This window comes from Arvicanthis niloticus, chromosome 4 (genome assembly GCF_011762505.2).
Source record: "Arvicanthis niloticus isolate mArvNil1 chromosome 4, mArvNil1.pat.X, whole genome shotgun sequence".
NCBI classification, from domain to species: domain Eukaryota; kingdom Metazoa; phylum Chordata; class Mammalia; order Rodentia; family Muridae; genus Arvicanthis; species Arvicanthis niloticus.
The window spans coordinates 86,684,539-86,703,718 of record NC_047661.1 but is presented as its reverse complement, the minus strand read 5'-3'; the positions used below and the strand labels follow the sequence as shown (position 1 = coordinate 86,703,718).

At 49.9% G+C, this 19,180-nt stretch overlaps 1 protein-coding gene across 1 annotated transcript; it reads left to right on the top strand.

The window, feature by feature from the left end:
* The first annotated feature begins 15,047 nt into the window (after positions 1-15,047).
* On the top strand, positions 15,048-16,328 carry Ubl4b (ubiquitin like 4B). The gene has a single exon (XM_034501281.2). It carries the CDS (start codon positions 15,172-15,174, stop codon positions 15,739-15,741), a length of 570 nt encoding a protein of 189 aa, XP_034357172.1. The 5' UTR covers positions 15,048-15,171; the 3' UTR covers positions 15,742-16,328.
* Positions 16,329-19,180: the final 2,852 nt, after the last annotated feature.

Genomic DNA, 19,180 nt, shown 5'->3' with positions numbered 1-19,180 from the left:
CTGTAGTCCAGGTCTGACTGCCTTCTATGGCTTTCTTGCAATGCTGTTGGCCTTTCCCCATACAAACAGAGACTGTCCCAACCTCTGGACTTCTTCTTGCTCCTGCCTGGGGCTGGGCTGGGCCAATCCAGGACCAAAGCCCTAGGGATGTGACAGCCTGAGGATGAGAACGGTCATCTGGGGGAAAGGCTGTTGTGCAGAAGGGAGAACAATCCATACATAATTCTTTGCTCCTGAAGGTCTAGCCTGCTCCACAGCCTTTGTTATTCCATCCCCAGCCTCCCAAACACAAATATCCTTCCCATGGAGAAGCGGAGGGACCAGTAACAGTGGGACTATCTGAAGATAGTTGAAAGACGCCTCCCCACTTTCTATTACTTGCCCCCAGATTTCTCCCAGTTTTTCCTCAAAGTCTTTGGAATGCTCAGAAGCACCTGGGAGCCAGGGGATAGGCTAATTTTGAGAAATGCAACAGAGAAGACAGACAACAGAGAGTTAGGATGGTACACAGACACAGGGTGAGGACATAGCAAACTGTTTCAGACTTGGTTGACAGGGCATGACCCCTCTCCAGGCTATAGCTTCTGGGGCTCCAGGAAGGTACTCAAGGCTGGGGGAGCTCCAGCTTTCTCTCTGAAATGGCTGGGGGAGGGTAACTGTCTAACTCTGTGGATATGGAAGAGATCTTGTGGCCCCTGGACAGTGATGGTCAATGGGCCATAAGCTCTGTGGTCTTCCAGGCACTTGAAGGAGAAACCAGAAGAGGCAGGATAAGATAGAGACTGAGGGTCCCTGACCTCATGGTCAGGACCTCCTCAGGTCTACAGCTATCTGGTTTGCTCTCACCCCAGCCAGTCCCCATTTAGAACTTCACAAACTCAACTCCACAATCTTCAGCCTTCCCTGCTCCTGGTCTTGGGGCCCTTCCCTTGGTGTCAACAGCAATTTCCTGGCAGGCCTGGTGACAAGAGCCTGAACTTGCCCAGGGGAAACTCAACGCCATGGTGTCAGCAACGGGTGTCTTTCAGTGTCTGGGGAATGGGGCTGATACTATACAGAGCCTACAGGGGCTGGAAAACTGCCACCACTCCTCCCCCACAGCTACCCTGCCATCTGCATTCTTTCTGCACCCAAGTACCCTGGTGACAAGCCCCCATTCATAACAGGACCAAGGATGGAAACAGCTACTCATGGCTAGAGCAGTGTCTGGATAGATAGTATCCGACCCTAGGAGCTTGTATGACGATGCTGCCCAGGGATGAGCAGGATGGCTCCAGTCCCATCCCTCTTCTGACATCTTCACTGCAGACCCCCTAGATGCCCACAGTCAACCCTTCTGCCTCTACTTTGCCTTGCTGCTGGATGTGTGGACAAGTCACCTTCTTGGGTGCCAGGAGGATCCAGGGGATAGTTGAGGTGCCCTTCTCTTCTTTGTACCCTCAGGTCAGCAGAGCTGTTTCCCCAGGACTGGTACTTGAGGGTTGAGACTACTTGTATCCTTAGTCCCCTGCCTTCTTTTCTGTGGCATCTGAATGTGCCATCCCTGACTGAAGCTATGCCAAATACCGAGCAATCCCAGACCACCATGACACTTGGAGAATCAGATTGGAAAACTTATATCATAAAGGGAGTTAAAGACTGAGATAGAGAAAAACGCAGGCTTGGGGGCCAAGCATTCTCCCTGCTAAAATGTGCCGAGAGCTTACGATGAGTTGTCAACAGGCACACAGAACAGTGTGCACAGCACAGATATCTTTCTTCAGTCCTAATTGCCTTTTTATGGGACAAGAGGCAAGATATACATGGGAATATGTATTTTCCATTTGAAGTTGTATAGCACTAATGTATTCACCACATGTCCTGGATCGTGTGCGTGTCCCCACCCTTGGCTTAGGGCAGCGGCTAAGTAAGCTTGTTGGGTTGACTGACCACAGGGTGACGTGATCCACAGTAGGAGGAGACAGAGAAACGGAGCTTGGAGACCCAGCTAGCCATTGGAACGGTAGACAAGTAGCTGTGGGTTTGTTCTGGGTCTGTGTCCTGGCTAACATCCACGTTAGCTCTTTTCTTGTGGTCAGCGAGACTCTGTGTTCTGTGACCGACAGAACTTCTGACCCACAGGGCTAGTTGCCTCCTCATTAAGTTCTGGCCCAGAGTACAGCTATGTGCTCTAAGCTCGAGCTCCTGATCTCCCTAAACTTAGTTGCCCTGCAGACATGTGGATTACCACTGCTGTTCGGAATCTCAGGAAAGCATCTCCTAGAAGCTGACTGCCAATCTGTAGAAAAGAAAACTGAAGCCAAACAGGCAGAGGTTTTGCTCCAGCCCTGTCCAGCTGTCAGAGGCTCTAGACCCCCAGCCTGACACTCCCAATGACAGTGGTAAGTCTCGTGATAGGCATTAGCCAGTACTTGCAGCATGTAGAACCTTGTGCTGTGCCTCAGGCTGGCTAAGATAATATAATTGTTTCCAAACTTGTGGGGTTTATGGACCAATGAACAATTTTAATTGAAGGACAGATGTAGGTGTGATAATTTTTATGTAGCCAGGACTTCCCAGAATTCCTGCCTTCGTCGAGCTGTGTAATAGGAAGCAGTGTTTTAAATCATTAAAGGTTGCTGGAACTTGAAAACTTTAGAACAAAAGTGTAGCCATATGAATTTGCCACTTGCTTCTTTCTCCTTCACTTCCTACCGACAAGGCATCATTAGAGATCAAAACCCTCCCTTGGATCTTACACCAAGAGCCCTGTGCTCCCAGAACCTGTGACCCAGAGGATTTTTAGAGTCAGGTTGGAGAAAGGGCAAATCCAGCTACCCTCCTCAGTCTAGGATGGGGACTGCGGGCAGTCCTGGTTCTTTACTCCCAAAGCCTGCCTCTTCTCTCCTTTCCCATCTTTTCAGCCACCCACCCCACCCCCAGGTCCAGGGATCAGACCCACAGATGCGCTCTCTGATCCACATACTCCTGGCCAGGATGGTAACACCACTCCCCTCAGCAGGCTTGTGCTGGGCTCTAGGAGCTCTGCCCAAATGGCCTGTTTCCACCTGGGTCCTCTTACTTGTGCACTGGCCAGAGGCTACTTGGCTCCCAAGAAGTTGGGACATTAGCCAAATACCCCAGCCTTGGGCACTGGTAGCTGCTTCTTCTCTCACTGTCTGTGTGACCTTAGACCTATCCCCTGGTCTCTCTGAGCTCTTGCATTACCTCATGGGCTCATGGTAGAAAGTATACATTTGTAGCTACAGGGACTTCTTAAGATGTTGGTAGTAAATGTGGCTGGGAAGACAGCTAAGAACTCACTTTGCAAGCTTAAGAACCTGACTCTAATTCCCAGAACCTATTCTTTTTCTTGAGACAGGTCTTACTATGTAGTTCTGCCTGTCCTGGAACTCACTCTGTAGACCAGGCTGGCCCCAAACTCACAGAGATCTACCTACCTCTGCTTTCCTGGAGCTGGGTATAAAGGCACCACCATGTCCAGCTCTTTTTGTTTGTTTGTTTGATTGATTTTTTTAAGACAGACATGGTGGTGATTTCATTGATGGGGGGGGGGGAGGGTAGAGACAAGAGACAGGTAGATCTTTGGGACTCACTGGCTAACCAGCCTTATCTACTTAGCTCTAGGCTAGCAAGAGACCCTGTTTCAAAAACAAAACAAACAAAACACTAAAAAACTAAAACCAACTAACCAACCAAATAAACAAAACTCAAAGTAGGAGGAGCCTAAAGAGTTGACACCTACCTGTGTGTGGTGGTGTGCATGCTCGATCGCAGCACTTGGGATGCAAAGGCAGGTAGTTCTCTTCCAGTTCATGGACAGCCTGGTCTACACATTGAATTCCAAGACAGCCAGACATATGTGGTTAGACTCTACCCCAAACCAAACCAAACCAAACCAAACCAAAAACTAAACCAAAAACCAAACCAAACCCAAAGCCAAACCCAAAACCAAGCCCAAAACCAAACCTAAGACCAAACTCCAAACCCAAACCAAACCAAATCAAAAACTAAACCAAACCCAAATAAAAGCCCCAAATCAACCAACCAAAAAAACCCAAACTGTAAATAAAAAAGCAACAATAACTGACACCTGAATTTGACACCTGAGATTGATCTCTGGCCTACACACACACACACACACACATACACACACACACACATACACACACACACACACACACACACACACACACACACACACACACACACACACAGTCTACAGTGGGATTCTGAGGTCATACAATAAACTTGACAGAGTGTGGCAGCCCAGTCCAGGCTCTTGGCTTGCCTTTGGAGCTCTTCTTCCATGTCCCCCAACCTCCAGGTCGTTATCCAACCTGGTATGTCCCCAGGAATGGCATTTTCCTCCCAGTCTCTTACTTGGCCAGGCCTTTGTTCCCTCAAGCTCACCATGAATCCGCCTCTGTCTAGTACCTTCTGCATGATGCATCTACCATAGCATTTTGCTACTTGAGTGGTGGCATGTTTGGGCACAAAAATATCTCACTACCATTTGTTTGGGTTCTTTGGTATCGCTGGCCTGGGTCCTTCTGTCACCAGTAGTAAGGGAATAATACTGGTTGACCTTCCCTCTCTTTCCCCTTAGCCCTCATTTTGGAAGTTGGGAAGAAGGCCCTCTTCTGAAAACATTTTCTTTTGTTTCCTCTAGGCTCCAGGGTTCACACCATCCCCTCCCCTTCCCCCAGGTTTCCTCCCCTCCTGCCCATTTCCCTGCCCCCTCACCCTAGGAGGGGGCTGTAGGCAGCCCAACCTTTCCCCAGTTCTTATGTCTCAGGAAAAGCATCTCTTTCCTCCCTCCTTCCCATCCTTTTCATCCTCCTGGGCCCCAGGTCCTCTCCCTCTTCCCTTATCTGCCAGGGATCTGACCTGCAGATGCTCCCTCTGCTCTGCGTGCTCCTGACCCCAGGATGGCATCACGGCCCAGCCGCTGCCCTGGGGGCCAGCTCCAGCCTGTTCACTTGCCTTCCCTTTAGAAGCCCCCGTGTCTTGAAGCTGATTAAAACAAACACAGCTCCTATTTTTGTTCTTAATCCAATTCTGTGTTGTGGTAGGGTCTAGGAGGGATAGGATGACGGGAAGAGTCCAGAAGTTAGACAGACTCCTTGGTAGGCAGGGATAGGGAGAGGGCCATGGCTAGGTAATAAAGGTGGTGAATTCCTAAGGTGGCCAGCTTCCTCAGCCTCCTCACTGGAGACAAAAGCCTGGTAGTTGTTTTTGTTTGTTTTTTGTTTTCTCCCCCAGCAGCAGGCCCTCTGCTGACGGACTGTCTCAACAAAGTCAAGGCTGGATCTGGACACAGATGTGAATCAATCAAGTGTCCTATGTTTTCAACTGACCAGCCCTCGAGTAGGGGAGAAAAAAACACTTCAGGGGCTTAAAAGCCCCTAGCCCTCAAGAAGAGACTGGACTCTGCAAAGGGGTGTTTTCTCTGTGTGTTTGCCTCAGATGTACGCTTTGTTTAAAAAAACTGTTCATTCTGTCTGCAGTACTTGAGGTTTCCCTGCTACTTGTTGGACTTCAGATCTTTTCAGACTTTTAATTCTTTAACTGGCAGAGAAAATGAACCCGATCCAGACCCCTAGACTGTATCACTTCAAGACCCCTGGACTCTATCGACAGAAGCACATTTTTCCTGCCATGCTAGAGGGTAGAGCCAGGATCAGGCACAGGCCCCAGTCCCCAGTGGCTGTGGGGACCATGGTGTAAGTAGAGTGATGACAGCCTGGGCAAAGGGAGGGGGAGGGGGGTTTGGGGAGGTGGTGGTAGAGGGGTGGGCCCTTCCTGGGTAGGACTCTAATGCAGGTCCCCGGAAGGGTGAGGGGACCAGTGGGTCAGAAGTTCTAGGGGCCTTCCCAGAAGGGGAGGTGACAGACTCTTCAGGAAACAGCCAGAGCAAGGGGGAGGGGAGGTGCACACTCCCAATAGAGGCCTTTATTCTCTCCAGCTCAGAAACAAGACAGAATCTCTTGTCTCAACAGAGTCCTTCCCATGACTTCCTTCATCAGCACTTGGCCTTGGTGCTTCTCAGGGGCACACAGACCCAGGCTCATTCCGTGGGCACCTTCTAACCTCACAGACAAGACTCTCAGACCTCTGAAAACTATAGGCCTGTTTTGCCATTCTGTATTTCCTGACAGAGAGACCTGCTAAAGAGGGGAGGGAATCTTGTGATTGCCCCTGTGCTCTGGAGGCCAAGTGTCTAAGTTTGAATATTGTACTGGCCACTTGCTAGCTGTGTGACTGTGGACAACTTGCCTAATCTCTGGGTAACCCCAGTGTCATCGTTTGTAAAGCAAGGGCAGAGGTAGTACCTACTTTATAAGGTTATTGTGAACCTATATGTGCTCGGAGTAGAAGGCCTAAGGAAAACATTTGCACTCTGACGCAGTACCGAGCACGCCACCTGTACGACATAGCCAGTGGCGTACTCCAGCTCAGTGGTTCTCAACTGCCCAAGGCTGAGACCCTTTATACAGTTCCTCATGTTGGGGTGACCCACAAACATGAAATTATTTTTGTTGCTAATTCATAACTGTAATTTTACTACTGTTAGGAATTGTAATGTAAAATCTGTGATTTCCAATGGTCTTAGGAGACCCCTTTGAAATAATCATTTGACCCCCCCAAGGGGTCATGACCCCCAGGTTGAGAACCTCTGGCTTAGGACTTCTCTCTTATTCCCGATTTCTTCTTTCTCTGTCTCCAGGACCAGAACCTCTCTGCACTTAGTGCCAAGATCCTACCAAAGGTCTCTGAACTACTGGGCTCAGTAGATCTGTGAAGTTTTTTTTTTTTTTTGGGGGGGTGGTGGTGGTGGTAAAATGATGCCCAAGATCCATCAAGTCCCAGTAGTGACAGCTGGACTCCCTGGTCACCTGTGAAATGGCCTGAAATGCTTCTCGCATCAGGACCTTTACTTCCACCACAGAGATGCTTTCTGGGACCTTCCAAGACCCTTCCTGAGAAGGCTGCCCAGGCCACAGGATGGGTGATTGCTCAACCTGCTTGTGTTTGGTCTTCATTGCCTTCCAGGCTGGAGAGGCCTCTTCCTCCTCCTGTGCCCCATGATCACGTGCCTTGGGCTGTGACTATCCCTGCCCCAGAGATGTATCAGTGGGTCAGGGGAAGGAGGACTGGAAATGGCCTGTAAAAGGCTTGGGCCCCCTGTAAACACAGAGCAGGGGCCTTTGAAAGCCCAAAGCACTTTTATGTGCTAGTTAAAGGGCCTTCCTGTTGTGTCGCCAGGATTTACGGGAGGTGGGGGGGGGGGGCAGGGGGCGGTGAGGCCAAGCGAAGCCTTCATCCACTGACACACTGACTTCCAGAGGAAAGGGGAGGAAGGGAGGACCTAGGAACTTCTGGCTGTCACATTCCACTTCAGGCAGGAACTCCATACCTTGAGATCCCGAACCAGCCCGTAACCCCCATCCCCACCCAGGAGGGGCAGTGTTACTGATCAAGGCAACAAGATGAGTCTAGGTCAGTGGTATCCATGGCCACAGGGAAGGATGCCCAAGACATGGGCAGAGCTCACAGGATAGAGTCGGAAGTGCAGGCTGCACTGTGAAGACAATGCTTCCCAGGGGATACTGTTTCAAGGCCCCTGCCCATGCTTAGCATCTGATGCCAGCACTGAGGCACTCCTGGGAGCGTCGGCTCCATCGCAACTGAGGAGTAAGAGACTGACAGCCTGCCTTCCTATAGCACCCAACAGGAATGTGATATTTGTGAGTGTAAGCCTACAACAAAAGCCTCACGGTCAGCAAGCTATTCTATCCTCTCTTAAAACAGTGAGCCACCGCATCTTTTTCTCTCTGGCTGAAGAAGGAAGATGCTGGTCCTCCTTCTTCCACAGCACTCTGAGCTCACACATTTAAGGGCCCATTGAAGCATCAGTTCAGGACCCAGATCATAGGTGCCTGTGCATAGGAATGAGGGAAGCAGCCACCATTCATTGGTGCTCTGGAGACAGGCATCAAGCTGGTGGTTGCCCTGTTTCCGTCCATCTTCCTGACTCCTTGTGTGAGACACACTATTCAGCTCACTTAGCTGGTGTCAGAGACTTTGTCTGAGGCCTCACACGCCTCATCCCTCCACTTGTCCTTGCTGCCTGCTGCAGGACTCACTCCATCCTGTCTGTCCTTCCAAGGAAGCAGCAACTGTAACTGCCCTCAGGATCTGGGGTCCTTGGCTCTGTTCTCAGGCAGAAGGATTCCCATATTGATCTCCTTGTGATCCCTGTCCCTCTTCTCCTGGCCCAAGGTGGTCACAGGGCCTCAGGTCTCTGGCATTCTTCTCTGAAGCTGCTGTTCTCCTCTGCTCCTCTGCGACCCTATAGAGTTTCCTCAGGTCTGGCCAACCAAACACTGCCATATGGGGGAGAGTTACATTTCCTGTATATGTGTCAAAATATCTGAGCGGATGTGAAATAGATCAGACATGTATAAAAATAAACTTTTACAGGGTGACTGACTACTCCCCTCCAGGGGGAACCAGTGGTTCACTTTTCATCTGGGGCCCAGAAACTTGGCTGGGGCCTTAGGGACCACTCTCCACATGTGACTCCCTACGGCCATCCTGACTCACTTCTTTGGGCTCAGGGCCAATTTCTCTCCTGTTGGCATTCTCTCCAGGGAGTCCTGGTTATGGAAACCCTTCCCCAGTAGGCTGACAATTAGCAAGGCACCTTCCTGGGCCCCAGTCTCTTACTGTCTTATCTCCCCCTTTTCTCTAACCACCTGTGACAGTATAATTCAAGGTCCCAGTCTTGGCTACAGCAGGACCACCCCATCACCTCTTCTTATAATCAGAGCACAGAGTGAACACACATTAAACACTCTTTACCTACTGTGTGCACCCTTCTGTACAAAAGGGCAGGGACTGTTTATCCGGCATCCCTGATTATATTCCCTGCTAAGGTTTCTCCACTCATCTGCTTCTCAAGGTTCTGTCTGTGTCGTCAAGGTCATCTTGTCTATCTCCCTGCTCCCTGCTAATTCAGCATCTTCATGGTCTAAGGCTGGCTCTCCTCATTGCTGAGAGTTGTCAGAACTCAGCATTCTTACAACTGTTGTGAGAAATGTCTCCCTAGATGCAGCCCTGAATTTTGTGCTCACTCCATATGCCCTTGCAGGGAGATGGGGAGAGGCTGTCAAGTGGGAAGGGACAGCTCAGGAGATTCTGTGACCTGGAGCAGTCAAACCCTGGGATTGCTATCATTTATGAGCCACTGGCTCCCTATTGAGCCAAGAAACTAGCCCTGACCCAACAGGGAGTAGGGGAGTGGGTCTCAGGATTGGAAACCCTGTGTTCAGCACACAAGCTCAGGCCAGACCCAGAGGCATCTGACCTGGAGATGCTCAGCCTTCTCACCAGGGTACACATGAGTAGGGAAGGACCTAGGGTAGCCTTGTCTGCCTCTCCCACTCATCGTGATAGCTGTAGATGCTCCTGTCCCAGCGGAGCCTGACATCTGATGGACAGCTGCCATCCTACCAGGTAGCCAATGAGCTTGGGAACTCAGCCTCGGTTTCGCCAGGCTATCCATTCCCCGCCCACCTACTCACTGCCAGACCTTTTTTGAGTTGCTCTTATCTAGGCCAATTGTAAATTCTAGAGATGAACTCAAGCCCCAGCTGCTGAATCTATGATCCTGGGTCTGGGTCTTGGGTGGGAAGACATCCCTCTAGCTCTATGGGTATCTTCTTTGTCCTTGATTTTTACTATATCACATTTCATCAAAGCTTCAAGATAGGGAATTTCTGCCACTCTGACTGATGATGTAGTCTTCAAATGAACAGTCACCTTAGAGGTAGGGAAGCATTCATTTAACCCATTCAGTTCCACACTCTTCAACACAGCTTTGTCCAGGTTGGACCATCAGCTAGGATGTTCTTGTTGCCTCTATGACTCCTTCAGTTTTTTCCCAAGCCCCCTCCCCAAAAAGCCATCTGATTTGCCCACCCCATACCTTCTGCTGTTAGTAGTGGCTTCCTTTCCCTGGCAGTATTTTAGGTACTGAAGTAGCAGGCTTATGTGCTCCCTCAAAATATGTGCCTGGCTGACCTCTTCTTCCTGGTCCAGAACCCTGTTCAGCGTGGGCTCTTGTGACTATACCCCAACCATGACTGACAAGGGTTGGACGGTCTGTGAGAGGTGGGGTCTCATGTCAGATAAAGCTCTGCACTGAGGTCCAGTCCTGTGTGCCCAGGCTTCACAACAGCTTGGCTGGCCATAGCCACCAGGGCTGACCAGGGAGGTCACCAGTGACATCTAGTGGCCACAGCCAGATGTCACAAGGTGACAGTTGTGTTTGGCTCTGGGACCAGGTTGCTCCAGCAGGTTGCAGACAGGCAGCTGACTTCTCTGGAGCCCTGGAACAGCAGCATGAGGCAGGACTAAGGTAGTTAGGTGTGAGAATGGAGATCTGGACAGACATCAGGCTGATCATTGCCACCAGAAGCTTGTCTTTTCCTTGCAGTCTCACATCTGTGCTCCTCCGGATTCCTATAGTCGCATAAGATCTGCCATGGTCCCCTTGCTCACAGAGTCCCCTGAAGAGCTGCCTGTCCTATACAGAACTAGGGTCGTGGAGGGCAGAGCAGCCTCAAGGAACCTCTCCTAGCAACAGCTAGACAGCTACAGAAGACAGCACAGGGAAGCCTGGGGGTGGGCCTTGCCACAGGGTTGAAGACTTGGTAGCATTGGGCTCTCCTGGACCTTACACCATGGTGCTTGAGATGTGCTTCTGAGTGCTAAGGTTCCCTGACCTGAGGAGTCAGGGAGTGCCTGGAATCAAAGACAGTATGCTCTCAGCTCTACCGTGGGATAAATAGCTTCCCGGGTGGACCCCACTTTCTCTGACAACCTCTCCAATGAACTTTTTCCACTCTAAGGAGAGGGGATGGAGTTCTCAGAGGAGCAGCCCTCCTGCGTGTTTGTACTTCATGTGAACTACTTCTGCCTGCCCCTGCATCTCTCTTTCTTTCCTCTTTTTATCTCCTTCCCTGGTGCCCCTCCCTGGACCACTCCCTGGGTCTCCCCTGGCTAAACATTTCCTCTGGTGGCTTTTTATACCCGTCTTCTTCCTTCTTGCCTCTGGCTGTTTCTAGGTCTTGCCTTGACTTCCACTTGCTACCTCATCCCTGGCACTCCCTTCAAGGCCAGGTTGACATCATTCAAGTAAAATAACAACACTTCATTGTGCTCATAGGGTGGTGGTGGTGGTGGTGGTGGTGGTGGTGGTGGTGGTGGTGGTGGTGGTGGTGGTGGTGATGGTCTGGTGGCAGAGACCATAACTTATTTCCTTGATAAGCTTTCATATAGAACCAGAGAGGAGGCAGCAGCAAGTTCCCTGTACTCTGGAGCCCCTCAGATGTCACTAACTTTCCTGCTCACCCCATCTTTCTCCTCTGAGCTAGGACCAGCCTGCGGAAGACTGCCTTGCCCACCCACCTGTACAGGTAGGAGCATACTAGAAGTCACTTTGGGCATGCTTCCAGGTATTGTGGGGTCTTTCTCACTGTTACACAAGTGACAATAAAAACTCTCAGTTCCATCTGTAAGTTGAATGCCACATTTAATATCTTTGAGGGTCAGATGCTGTGGGTCACACCTCAGCTTCAGAAGGATGCTGGGAAGTGATCATACTCCTACTGTCTACAGGTGAAAAATGAGACCTGAGGATTAACCCATTAAAGGCAGGCCCCAGGCCAGCTGGTGGACAACAGGTAGGTCTAATTTTATGATTACCAAGGTTTAGTTAGCCCATGCAGGAGCACTGGAAGAGCTCAGAAACCTGGATACTCAGACCTCCAGGAGAACTTGCCCACCTTGCCCATCTGCCACTCAGACATTTCACTGGTCCCTCAGTGGTGCCAATAGTTCTTGCAATGTTTGCGAGAGAGATCAGGACTCATGGCCATCCATGTTTTCTGCACATATTCATTCCTTTCCCAAGTCATAAAACCCACTCATTCCAGATGATCTTCCCCTCAAATTATGACAATCATTGTCTGATTGTGTGCTTTGATTACACAATTATATTTTATCATGTTAACTGTGTAATTAAGACAAGAAATTACATGGGGAGGGGAAGGGAATATTTCCTAGCTTCAAATGGGATTCCATTACCCAGACAGGTGCTTCTTCTGTCTCCTTTGGGAGGGGGCTGGAAGCTCCAGGGGTTGAGTAGTGACCATTTCTCTCAGCACTTACAGACACTGCTAATTCAGTTGTTACTGTTCTCATGGCTCCAAAGTCTCTGTCATAGGCGCACCTGCCTATACATAGTCACGGGCCATGGAGAGCTGAGCCTGTGTTATGGCTTCCATGTGCTTACAATCTGGAGAGCCTGACCCAAGTGGCCATCTCCAGAGACTTCTCATGTCTGGGGTAGCTCAAACTGGGATAAATGGACCTTCAGAGGAGGGGGCAGATGGCTGACGTTATCCTCTTCCTCCATGCTCCTAGCCCCCGTGCTCCCAGCTCCTTGTATTACAGAAGCCCTGAGCCTAGGACAGACTGCACCTCAGCTTCCTCTGTCCCCTGTAAAGTTCACTCATATCTTGCCTCCAGAGAGACTTTGTAGGTTAGTTAGTTCTGCTTGGGTATCTACTGTAGGATGACTCCAATCCTGTCTACCCAATGATTTGTTCATCATGGGGTCTTCCTTTCAAGGGACTGAGGACTCTTAAATGGCCCTTCAAAACCTTACTTGTTCTCCTCTCATCTGCTCAGATGCCTGCCTGTCCATCATGGAGCCCACAGCCCCGCCCACGCTGTGTGTACACTTGCAAATTTAGATTTATTTTACATCCACCAGGGGAACTGACTATTTAAATAAGTGTTATAGAAGAGCCTTTGGTAAAGCCTGATATCACTTTCTGGTTTATTTTCTATATAATTTTGGATTTTCATCTTTCTAGGGGAAGGGGGAGGGTGAAGGAGAGGCTGCAGGCAGGTTTATGTCTTTCCACAGCCTGTGTACTTGGATCCTGCATGGCTTATGTGTCTAAATTAGATCTCTTCTACTAACAAATGTGTGTTCAAGGCTGTCTGTGTATAAAACTCAGGGTGCTGAAGGCATGAATACCACAGTGGATGAGACTCAGACTGCTATTGAGCCTCAGAGGGAGGGCTGGGTGTGTCTATGCTGGGTATACTAACCACTGGGAAAATGGCTGCACAGAGGGATGTAAGATTACTTTTGTTCAAGACTGGGGAAAGCAGAGAAGGCTTCATGGAGGAGGTAATTCTTAAAGCAAGCAGGGTTTGCAGGATGAGTTGGCAGAGTTCAAATGGGGAAGCAAGCAGAAACAAAGACAGGTTCATCTGTCTGGAGTGAAGGGTGAAAAATGAGGGTGCCATGAGACTGGGGTGATAAACAAAGGGCCAGGCCAGGAAGGCCTCAGGCCCAGGCCAGGAAGGCTTGCTTTTATTCCAAAAGCAAAGGGATTAAGCTTCCAGGACTCATAACAACTTTAGGGCCGTCCTTTGGCCATGGACTGAGTGGGTCTAAGGTGGTAGCTGGACTGAGATGAAGTGAGTTCAGAGCAGTGACTGTGGGAAGGAGAGAGCCTGCATCACCTAAGAGCCTGCATCACTCGGGCCCGTGGGGGCCAGGAAGAACTGAACTCTGGGGGGATTTTCGGGAACAGGAGGAATAACACAAGACTCAGTGGCTGGGATTCCTGACCTGTGAGTGCTGTGAACCACAATCTGGGTCCTCTGCCAAGAGTGAGAATACAGGAGTGGGAGAATGGGTATAGTGACAATCTGTGTACCCACAGGAGAATAGGTATAGTGACAGTCCACGCACCCACGGGAGAATAGGTATAGTGACAGTCCACGTACCCACGGGAGAATAGGTATAGTGACAGTCCATGCACCTACAGAATAGGTATAGTGACAGTCCACGCACCCACAGGAGAATAGGTATAGTGACAGTCCACGCACCTACAGGAGAATAGGTATAGTGACAGTCCACGCACCCACGGGAGAATAGGTATAGTGACAGTCTACACACCCATGGGCATTTCTTTCAGCTGCTGTCCCAAGGAGTCGGAAGTGAAGGTTGAGCAGCCTTGGGAGAGGGTTGGAGTTGGGTGCTGTGGATGGGCAGGCTCAGGAAAGCTGTGGTTATTTGTCAACATTGTCATCCTCTGTAGGGTCAGGGTGGTGGGAAAGGAAAAGAAGTCAGGCAAGAATGGAGGAAGGAAGGATGAAGGAAAGGGAGGACTTGGGTGCTGGAAAGACCTGAGGAAGTCTCTGAAGCAGTCAGCTTACCTCTTAGGGATGTTAGCTCTTCTCTAGGGATGCTTGCTTCTCAATCAAGAAAGTACCATCCTTTTGGGCTTGTGACAACACTTGCTAAGGGTTTGGGCCAAGATCAACAATGTGTTGCAGTGAAACTTGCCAAATGCAACACTCAAGTGCCCAACAAACATTCTGTTCCTTATGTACCTCTGACCCCAGAGTCTGCTCAGAGCCTGCCTGACATGAAGAAGATACCGAGATGTTTTAGGAGGCGAGGTGGGCCACCATAAAGACACAGCTATGTGCCTCTTGCTATAGGATTAAATGAGCACACACATTCCCCTCCCGCAAGAAAGGCATCATCAACGTACCTTGTAGGATGTGTGGATTAAGTTGAAGCTATGGATACAAGACAGACACCTTTAGTGGCTCTGTCCTAGCTTTCTGTTGTTGTGTTCCTGGGGCCCCATGGTTTCTCTGGCTGACACCAAGAGAGCAAGAAAGTACCCAAGGCATGTGCTGAAAGAATCAGTGGCCATGCTGTTGGGATAGAGCCTTTCCCTGTTCTCTTTCTCTGTTCCAGCTCTCCTTTCTTCTAGGTCTGCATTTTCTTTCCTGGTCATTCCCCTTCTCTCAACCCTGCCCTTCTCCCCTCCTTTCTCATGAAGGAAAGATGCTTCATGTCCACAATGCCCCTCTGCTGTCCCTAAAGTTCTGCTCTGGAAGTGAGCCCTCCTGTAGCATTATGACATCACTGTGCATTAGCTAGTGGCTGCCCATGTGGGCTGGGCCCTTGCCCTACTAGGAGCAGTGACAGGGTCACCTATCAGGCCCTATACCTTCAGGGCAACTCTCAGAGCATGGATCCCTCCTGATTCTTCTCTGGCCCCAATGTTCCTCACAGTCAAGCTGCTCTTGGGCCGAAGATGCAGCCTGAAGGTATCTGGAAAAGAAAGTGTGGCCACACTGAAGAAGCTGGTTTCTCAGCACCTGCAGGTACCCGAGGAGCAGCAGCACCTGCTGTTCCGAGGCCAGCTCCTGGCTGATGACAAATACCTCTCAGATTACAGCATTGGGCCCAATGCCTCCATCAATGTCATCATGCGGCCTCAAGAGGATGTAGCACTGGACAAGACCCATCAAACCCAGCCTCTGTGGCTCCAGCTGGGCCAGGTCTTAGACAAACATTTTGGGCCAAAGGATGCAAAGACGGTGCTGGGGTTTTTGAGGCAAGAACACGAGGAACGTCTGCAGAGGCTGAGCTTGGAGGCCCTGGAGCAGTTGGTGGGCCAACTCCTAGCACAACAACAGCTTGAAGAGCTGGCAGAGGAACAGGAAGTCCCTGCTGTTGCATCAGAGCTCCATCAAAATGATGAAGGAGGAGGGGGAGGGACAGGAGGAGGAAGAGGAAAGGAGGAAGAAGAAGAGGATAATAAGGAGGAGGAGGAGGCTGATCCCTAAATTGGCCCATCCTTCTCTTGCTCACTAAACTTCCCCTGGACTGACCCTTCTATGTTCTCGGGCAATTTTTCTCTTTGCTTTCTCCTGATGGAGATGCATTTCTCCTTCTTGCTAAACCTTTAAGTAGCTGGAAGATATCTGGATCCTTCTATGCCCTACCTGTAGGTCCCCTTCTGAAGTGCAGACTGATTCTAGCACCATCTCTCTGCTACAAGGGATTTGAATGGGCCAAGGTATACTATAGGGACAGTCAAAGGTCACCCCAGCTCTGAGTGGAACAGCTTTGCCAAAGCATGCCTCAGAGAAAGCCTCCATGGCTCAAGACAGAGCCTCCTCTTCAGAACAGACAGTGTGAGTCCATTGTCCCTCCTTATAGAACCCAGACCCTCAGTAGTATAGAGAGACGGGGAAGGGCTATCCGCTGCCCTTGAACTCATGGTGAGGCTGGCCTTGCTGTCCTGCTTGTGGTTCCCTAACTTCAGAGACGGAATCACAGAGACACGGATCAGGGAAAGCAATTGCATGGGCCAGTCCTGGGGCCTGTAGGAATTCAGATGAAGTCCCAGAGGGCAGGAAACAGAGCGCTAGGCAGGAAAAATAGTCTGCAAGTGGTCTACTCACGGGGCCAGCCTAAATAAAGTTATGCCCACTATCACATTCTGATGAGTCAAGGTAGCACCGAGCTCCTGATAGCTGACTGGCATTGTCCAGTACTCCTTTGGAGAATAGGGAGGGGGAAAGAAAGAAACAGTACAAACAAGGCCTCCTGCCCTTTCAGGGTCCCCCTTTTGGGGGCTGAAGTCCCCAATGTACTGTTCCTGTAGAATTTCAGTCCTGGGGGCCAGAGATGGAGACTGGAGAGGGTGGGGAAGGGGAGAGATAGGTTCTTGGAAAAGAACAAGCAGAGGTCCGATTTCTCTGGGAAGTACTCTGTCCTTGGCCTATAGGGCCCTTGACCTTCAGCCTAGGACAACCAATATCTTGGCTGGCATCCTTCTCATGTAGGATGCTGAGCGTTTTGACCTTTATCATAATATCTACTTACCCCAAAGACACGGATGCAATAAGAGGTGTAGTTGGTGTGGTAGGTGTATTTTCTATCAGTGAGCACCACAGTGATGGCAGGAAGGGCCTGGGAATTCTCTGCTGTGAAAGCCTGTTTGGTGGCACTGTCCTGTCATCTCCTCACTAGAGACAGCATCACCTTGCTGATGGCATCCACTGTACCCTATCTGATAAGGGAGAAGAAAAGTAGGACTCCATGGGTCTGAATGACTCTTCCCAGACTCATTGCCCACAGGTGGGGGTGGGGTGGGGTCCACACTTTGCCAAAGTTCCTATCCTGATCCCACTCTCAGTCCTAGGCTATTTTGCCATCTGCTGGGAGGTCTTACAATGGTTCTGTGAATTCATTTGTGCTGGGCTTGTGCCATTTGCCAATGGGGACAAGCCTATTATCTTTACATTAGGGAAACTAATAGTCCATTTCCCAGGAAACCTCTGAGCGATAAAAGTAAGTGGGGCGTTTTATTCTCTTTGCTGAGAGAAGCTGGCACGAAGGGCATGCAAAGCCTTTGTTTTCTCTGACTGGTGCTCGTGGCAGAGAGCAAGGCAAGGCAGCCAGCCACTCTTCTGCTTCCATGAGAGTTCAGGGGAGGATGTATCCGGCCCCAAACTAGGAAGAACAAAAGTTGGTTTATCCTTCCATCTGCTCTGTGTCTCCCACTACTGATCCATCCCTCCCAAGGGCCCCCCTAGCCCCTTCCCTCCTCAAAAGCTGAGCGTGTACTAACATGCATGTAAAACCTGGCAAAAATTTTGTTAGCCCAGGGATAGTATCACTCAGTACAATACCTTTTGTTACAGAGCTTTGGGTTTCATTCCCTGAGAGGGGATAAAATTTGTACTCAGGGAAAAGCAGATGCAGATATATTGAGGACACACAGAGTGCATCATTAATGTGGGCCAGGTCCTCAGTAGATAGAGTCTTCCATACGATTCCTGCTGTATGTGGACACCACCAGCTCTTGGACTACCTGCCACAAGGACCATTGTCTTAGTTAGGGTTTTACTGCTGTGAACAGACACCATGACCAAAGCAACTCTGATAAGGACAACACTTAATTGGGGCTGGCTTACGGGTTCAGAGGTTCAGTCCATTATCATCAAGGCAGGGAGTGTGGGAACGTCCAGGCAGGCATGGTGCAGGCAGAGTTGAGAGTTCTACATCATCATCCGAAGGATGCTAGTGGAAGACTGACTTCCGGGCAACTGGGATAAGGGTCTTAAAGCCCACACCCACAGGGATGCATCTACTTCAACAAGGCCACACCTCCAAATAGTGCCACTCCCTGGGCCAAGTATATTCAAACCGTGACAACCCTCCACTAGTATTATCGATTACTGGAAAGACTTTCTGTTCCCTACTCTGCATCACCGCTCGGGGGATGATGGGAATAGCGAACAAGCTCTTTCTGAACTTCAGCTGTGTGCAGCTCTTTAGCTCCCCATATCACCCCCTCCTCTACTAGGAAAGGGCATAGGTAACAGCATTGCTCAAGTGGGCCGCATCTTGTGACAGCCAGCTTTGTGTGCATGTCCATTGAGAAACTGGACTCCCCATCCTAGTTTCCTTCCAGATCACCCACCTGAAATCCTAAACACCTCTGGTTGCTGGAAAAACTATTTCTGATTGAAATAGGAAAGGCCTCCTGGTCTGTCTGCTGCTGCACTATTCTTTTATCTCATCAGCAAACATTCTAGGGCCTCTGTCATAGTCTTGTACCAGCTATATTAAGATACCTTAGGCTTGGGTGGTTGTCTTTCGAATAATAAATGTCTCCCATAGGCTTATGTGTTTGAACATTTAGTCCCCAACTGGTGATGTCACTTTGGAAGGCCGTAGGACCTTTAGAAAGCAGAGCCTTGCCAGAGGGAGTAGGTCACTAAAGGCAGACCTTCAGTGTTCGCAGTCTGTCCACACTTCCTGCCTAATGTGATGAGCCGTCTCATGCTTCTGCCACTGAGTGTCACTTACCTGGACTGTGTCCCTTCTTAAATCATGTCAGAACCCTCTTCCTTCCTGCACTGTATTTTGTCACCAAAATAAAAATCAGTAATGGACCACAGAAAAATGTCCACAGTTCAGGAAAACTGAAAGTTCTAGGTCAAGCCATTATCTGGTGAGGAGTGTATGGGTGTGTGTGTGTGTGTGTGTGTGTGTGTGTGTGTGTGTACGCACATGAATGCATATGCGTGAGGTCATATGTATGCACTTGTATGTACAAGCTTGTCAAGACCAGAAGTCCACATTGTTTTATGGGGCAGTTTCTCACTGGCCTGAACAAAAGCCAACTAAGCTGGGCTGGTTCATCAGCCAGCCTCAGGAAGAGCCCATATAACTCAGTCACCTGTTAAAAGCCCCCCCCCGTTAATATTA

Bases quoted from the DNA above. Each gene is read 5' to 3' on its own strand.
- Ubl4b (XM_034501281.2), top strand. From the start codon at position 15,172: ATGTTCCTCACAGTCAAGCTGCTCTTGGGCCGAAGATGCAGCCTGAAG.